Source organism: Dryobates pubescens, chromosome 21, assembly GCF_014839835.1.
Source record: "Dryobates pubescens isolate bDryPub1 chromosome 21, bDryPub1.pri, whole genome shotgun sequence".
NCBI lineage: Eukaryota > Metazoa > Chordata > Aves > Piciformes > Picidae > Dryobates > Dryobates pubescens.
The window spans coordinates 11,805,474-11,812,159 of record NC_071632.1 but is presented as its reverse complement, the minus strand read 5'-3'; the positions used below and the strand labels follow the sequence as shown (position 1 = coordinate 11,812,159).

At 48.7% G+C, this 6,686-nt stretch overlaps 1 protein-coding gene across 1 annotated transcript; it reads right to left on the bottom strand.

Moving 5' to 3' along the window:
- Window positions 1-490: 490 nt before the first annotated feature.
- On the bottom strand, window positions 491-5,332 carry BAMBI (BMP and activin membrane bound inhibitor). Its single transcript, XM_054171432.1, has 3 exons — window positions 4,968-5,332; window positions 1,707-1,997; window positions 491-1,297 (listed from the first exon to the last, which is right to left on the bottom strand). The coding sequence occupies exons 1-3, from the start codon at window positions 5,041-5,043 to the stop codon at window positions 879-881; spliced, it is 786 nt and encodes a 261-aa protein (XP_054027407.1). The 5' UTR covers window positions 5,044-5,332; the 3' UTR covers window positions 491-878.
- Window positions 5,333-6,686: the final 1,354 nt, after the last annotated feature.

Here is a 6,686-nt window from a genome sequence, read left to right as displayed (position 1 = left end):
AAAAAAAAACACCCCAATCCAACAACATAAGTAAAATGTATAAAAGGGAGAAAAAAAAAATGTGAGACAAGGAAGGAAAAACAGGTATCAAGAATCAGGAGCTACTTTCTGACATGTTCAGAGAGGAAGCAGTTCATTAACAGAGTAAGGCACAGTTGCAACGAAGCCACAGAAGAATTCACCCAGGTTATGAGCAAAATGCAACAGCCAAGAATTGAGGAGGAGAGTCCACCGCTACCTGAAGTATTAAACAACAATACTTTCAACATTCTGGAATAACCACCTCATTTCCCTCACATGGTAGGAAAACAGACTCTCTTCAGAGTCTCATTGTTATATACAGCATTACCATGCATATCGCCTCGATTTGTTTCTCACTACGATCTCAAAGGTCTCTTCCAACCGGGTTTATTCTATCCTATTCACCACCACCCAAACCCCAATGTTTTTCCAAAACAGAAGTCACAAGCAAGTTTCAGACAAAATATATATATATTTAAAAAAAAAAAAAAATCTTTACAATAAGTCAGGAAACATAGGAGCTTGCATACAGTTTATTGTAATAACTCAGTTCTCAGCTCCCTACAGTTCAGACAACCCTGGTGACAGTGTTTACAACTTCTAGATTTTTGCTTTCATAACTTTAAAGCAAACAATACATTTGAGTGTATTTTACTCTGTGCAAATAAGACAACTTTTTGGAATCCTTCAGAAGAAATATCCAAGATTCTGTTTGCAGAGGTCCTTTGCTTCTCAAAGATGATTTGTAAGAGTTTTTGTTTTGTTTTCAGATAAAGTGCTCCTGTCCAGCAGAACCCAAAGGCCTTCAAGAGTTCAGAGAGTATGTTTAGCTCAGATCAAAAAAAAAAAATAATTGGTCATACAAATTCCAGCTTCCCGTGTCCGCTGTACATTCCCCAGTGGACTAGTGAAAGAATTTTATCATTGCTGAGGTCTGAATGTCTCATTTTATCACAGGTCATGCAGCAGTTCTCGTGACCAGTCACAGGCACCATGCATTCCAAGTCCAATTTTGCCACCTGCCCTTTTTTCGAATGATGTCCATGAAAACTGTAGTGCAAACGGGAGAGCATTTGCTGCCGCTGATCTTGCAGTCTCTTGTTTTCACTCCTGAGCATCCGCAAAGCCAGCATGATAAGGAGGACCAAGATTAGCCCACCAGCTATAGGCACAGCAATTACAGCTGCCCTGAACCACAACTCTTTTGAAGAGGTCAATTCCTGCACCTTAGTGATGAGGTTCCTGCTGCTGTCATGTTGATATCTGCTCCCTTGTCCTGCAAAGGGGAAACAACAACCTGTCAACAACTGGTTTCTACGTAAGCAACTCCCTTACAACACCAGTGACAGATTTAAGCAGGCAGTCACACACTCTGCGGTATCTACAGAAAATACTCCTATTAAAAAAGGGCATTTCTGAGGCACTTTATAGCATGGAATTTCTTAGCCTGACAGCTGATTTAACTAGGAATGTCACTGCCATTGCCTTTCAGAAGCGATGTCAAGCTGGCAAAGCAAACCTCTAATGTTAATGCGGACAAAAAAAGCTACTTAGCTCAGCTGCCCCCCTGCATCCAGCCACCCGCTTCTCCCTCTGCTCTCACTACTTACATTAACAACTAAATCAACAACAGACATACAAAGTTTTGACACTACAGATATTTCACTGAAGCTTCCTTGTCCTACCTGAAGTATCACTCCTGGAAGAAGACAAAACATCATGTAGTCCCCTGTAATTGCACATATCTTCATGACAGCATTCCAATGTGGATATGGTGGCAGTGCCAGAGTGGTTTTGTGCTTGTTTGGCTTGGCAGATATCGGCTGTGCTTGCAATAGAGTCCAAGCAGCCATGAGTAAGTGGGGAATGTGTATTCTGAGGATCAAGCAGTCTGGAGAAGCAGGCACTGAGTTCAGATTTGCACATGTAGCCGGTTGCAACACAGTGTGCAGCATCACAGTAGCATCTGATTTCACCTAAAAAATAAAAATTGTGCAAGAGAAGTAAGAATTTGGTTCTTCATCAACACCTCACTAGGTACTCATATTAGCCACAAGCATCACACAAACTCCATACCAGTTTTGGGGTCCTCCTCTGGACTGTAAATCCCTGAGAGCAGGGCTGTTTTCTTTCCATCTTGTACAGTTCCTACCTCTTGTAACTTTAATCCCTGCAAATGCCTTGGGGCACTTGTTTTAATTACTAGCACTACAGTCTTTTGAATTAAAGCAAGAACATTTCACTAAAACAAGGTTGGGGGGTGGAGAAAGGAAGGTCACAGTGGCTTTTTTCTTCCCCCCCCCCCAAGGTAAATTACTAAGAAGACCATTTTATGGCTACTTCCACTCGCTGTCAGCAGTTGCATTAAACCACATCTAAAATGAAATCCCAACTTTTGAAGCAATACACACCTTCAGTCCTATAAGGAAGTCACATCTACGTTTAAAAGCATTGCTACAGGAACAGCAGTCTATTTTTATAAAGGTAACACTTCTTTTAACTGGGCATAAGCACACAACAAAAATAGTGGGTTTAAATATTTGTGTGACAAATGAAGGAAAAAAAACCTCGGAACTGCTGAATTGTTTATTACCTCTCAATACTGTGCCAAAATTTAAAAGGTTTAACTAACACCTTATAAAGCTATTAGCTAGAACCATTACCGTCCAAGTTTCCCCAGTCAGGAAGGTTTTTACTGTGTGAAACTGGGCACCTATTTGCAGTTTCTCCAGAAAGAAAAGCTCTTTAAGAAGCCATTCATGCAAAAAGGCTTTTTTGGTCTTTTTAACCAGCATTACAAAATAGAAACGGTGCAGTTTACAAATAATCTGTTTGCCAGAGTCAGTGTCTCTCGACTCAGATGTAAAGTAATTGCGTGGGGTGAAACTGCAAGGATAAAAATGCTCCCCAGTTTCCACTCCCCAACGTCGCATGCAATCCAACCTTCGGTCAAAAGGGGAAACACTTACACTGAAAATCCTATACCAGCTCTATGAAAAATCTCAGGAAACCTCAAAAATTTCTGAAGGAAGCGATAAAAAAAAGTTCCCTTCATAAAACTCTTCATTCTGTGCTCTCCAGGCTGCTCTGGTATGAATTATACGTGTCCCGTGCTGTAGGGAAAACTCCTCTTTCTAGGCAAATTGCAACTCAAACTTAATTCAATGCACCATCGATCCAAGGTTTAGGAGGAAGCCAGATCTGAGAGCCATCCTTGTAAGAGTGGACTCAAAACTGCTTCTAAAGTGCATGGCAAAAAGTCACCTGCATTGTCAGATGTCTTCCTTCTACAGTCTGCACTTCAAAAAAAAAAAAACAAAACAAAACAGGGGTGGCCTTTCTGCTGCCACCCCTTCCTATGCTTCCTACCAACCCATACTTAAAAGTATTCTGAAAAAAAATGTTAAGTCATCCCAAACAAGTTCACTTCCCCTCTTTAAGCCTACCTTCATACTTTCCCCCAAAACGCTACTGCAGGCTCCAGGCCTCGAATTTCCCGCTGCTCTTTAATAACTCTGCTTAATAGAAGCCAAATGATGGAGTGTCTCACTGTCTCCAGTCCAATTCCCTTGGGGTTTTAAACCAAGTAACCTAATTTCCCATGAATTTACACACACTGTCATCCAGTGTGCTATGGTAAAAAGACTCAACCATTTTCTAAGCATTTTATGTGAGGCCTTCCTTCTACCCTCTCTGGAAAAAAAAACCCCAAAGCTAAAAGCACCACATTTTCATCCTTTTTTCATTGTATGAGAGTTAAGAGGAAAATACAAACGAGGAGCAGCAGCAGAAGAGAAGTGACAGCCCTTCCGTGAACACAGCACGGGAAGAAAGTGAGACAAAACACACTCTTCCATTTTAACTGTTTGTAATATCACGCTTCAAATTATAAGTTTTATTGACCTAAGACAACCTTATAAACAAAATCTGACAGACTAGTCATCAGGTTAATGCAACTGCTTTTTAATTAAAGCCACGTTCGCGGTGAAACAGAATGGACTTTGTATGACTGTATTAAAACTGTATTTCTGTCAATTCATAAAGTTTCTTCCTGTGCTATGCAAAAGGCCAGAAAGGGTATTTGGTATTTTGAAACAGTGAACAATGCCCTTCTGTTCCCTCCTCTTTCTTGTTACTGTATGTAGCTATTAAAGAAAAATGTCTGCTTTTAGTCAAGATGGCTACAGGAGAGACCGCAGGCTTCTCTTAAAAGCTTTTGAAGTCAGCAGCAGCCAGAAGTCTGTGATCCCCTAATTATATCGTTATCAGCACATAGTTTCAGTATCTGCGACTTCACATCACTCAGTCACTCCCTGTTCTGCCCGCTTTGATGGGGCCAGCAGACTCCCCCCTGCACACTGCCAGGGCTGTTATTTAGGGGTAATTACAGCCTTCCTTCCAAAATAAATAAATACCGCCGCACATCAGCAGCACCGCGTTAACTTAGCCCGTAACCTCCTCCCCGCAGCACGGCCATTAGAGGCAGCCGGCGGGTTCCCCCAGCCCCGAGCGGGCGCTCCCCGGGCGGCCGGTCCCCCGCCCCGCGGCGGGCTGCTAGCAGGGCCGCCCTTTCCGTGTGACAACCGCGGGTCCCCACGTACGGTCCGACCAACACAGGCGGCCAAGTGGGAGAGGAGGGACTGGACGGGAGGGTGCAACCACAGCGGCTCCCCACGCCGCCCGCCGACAAAGGCTCTACGACGAGCTCTCGAGATTGCGCGGGCCCCCTCGCCACCCGCACCCACCGGCCTCGCCGGGGTGGCGGCAGTGCGCTGGCCCTGCCGTCGCCTAAGGGGCTCCTCCTGGACCGGCTCCCCTCAGGCACCAGGGACACTCAAGACGTCTCCCGCTTCCTCAGACGTCCTATTCCCCCCGGGCGCAACTCCACTCAGGCGCCCGGCTGCCCTCGGGAGCCACCGGCCCCAGCTGCCCCGCCGCAGCCTCACCTTTAGTGAGCAGGACGGCCATGGCGCACAGCTCCAGTTGCAGCCAGATGAAGATGTAGCTGGAATGGCGATCCATTTACCCGCCCGCCGGCGCGGCGCCACTCGCCACAGCCCGCAGCGCAGGCACGGCGGAGCCGCTGCCGCTCGCCCCTGCCCCGCCGGAACACCGAGGAGCCGCTCTCCCGGGGGCAGAGCCGTTGCGCGGCCACCGCTGCGGCGGGCAGGGGACGGCCGCGGCTCTCTGCCTTCCCCTCCCTTCTCCGCCGCGCCGGCAACCCGGTCCCCAGAAAGAGCAGGAGCTGCAGCCGACGCACTCCAGCCCGGCTGGCGCTGCCTCACTGACACGGCGGCGGCGGCTCCCACCCCGTAAATACCGCCGGCGCCGGGCGCGGGCCGCGCCACCGCCCCCTGCCCCTCCCCGCCCCGCTGGTTGCGCCGCTCGGAGGCGGGCGCGGCGCTCCCGGGCAGGGCTGCTTCGCCCTCTCCTCCCCCGTTCCGCCCACCCGGCGGCGGCGGTCCCGGCCCCGCGGCGTGACGTGAGCTCCCGGAGGCCGCGGCGCCCTCGGGCGGTGGTGGCTCCGGTGGCGGCTCCGGGCGGGCCGGCTGCGTGAGCTATTAACCCTGCTTAATTCGATGATGGGCAGTAAGTGCAGGCCCCCAGGCTCCCCGGGGCTCTGCCAAGATAGTGATCGCTGGCGGCACGGAGCGCCCTGACTCTCCGCATTAGTTGCGGGGCTCTCCGGGGGCCGCCAGGATCCCTCGCATTAAGCCCCTCAGGGTGGCTGCAGCGCTGAATTGCATAAGCAGATGCAACACTTCTGGTTGCAGGCTCGTCGGAGCCTCGTTTAACGAATAAAAGGTGCTGCACGGCCCTGACTTCGCGGTGAACGGCAGAGTTACAGTGAGACGAAGTCAAATTCTACCCCCACTGCTCCGCCACCCGGGCACTGCCACCCGGCCTCCAGCCTCCAGCTCTCTGCCCTGGCACTCCGAGCTGTACGAGGGTGCAGCAGCACTGCAGCCGGGTGCGTTTTCTTCCGAGGGTATGAAATCCCGACGTGTGGGCTTGAAGCGGTGCAGCGCTAAAAGCATTCTGTTGAAAGCAGACTGCACTGCAGCCGCCCCATCCCCACCAGCTACGCCACTTTCACGGCCTGGGCAGCCCGGGGTGTGGGGGGGTGGTGTTCTGCACCTCTCACTCAGTCCCCTGGCATCTTCCACCCTGCTGTCATGTCCACGCTGCTGTCATGTACACACAGCAGTGGCAGGCCCGTGGACCAGACAGCAAATACACCCCATGGTGACTCTTCTTTCTAAAACAACTGCTGGAGATAGAAGCAGGAAGAGATGTTCCACCACTGGGTTCTCTCTGACAGAGCTGCTGCAGGTCATATTTATCTTGGATAGTTTTCCTTCATGTGTTGGTCCTAAAACAATGTGCCCCATAGTTAAAATTCATTCCTACCTTTCTGTTCTTATAACTAACCTGGATTTCTCCAGCACTTGCACACCGTTTCCCATTGATGGGCAGACTGCTTTAAATATTTGCATCTGCAACTACTATTAAAGCTCTTGGGTCATGTATAGATAATAAGTTAATAGTAAAAATGAGTATAGAATTGTAATTTGAAATGTTTTTGAGCCTTTATAGACATTTTCAACTGAAGACGTAGTATCTTGTAACAGAGGCATCCCTCCCCTGAAAGAGAAAGGAGGAAA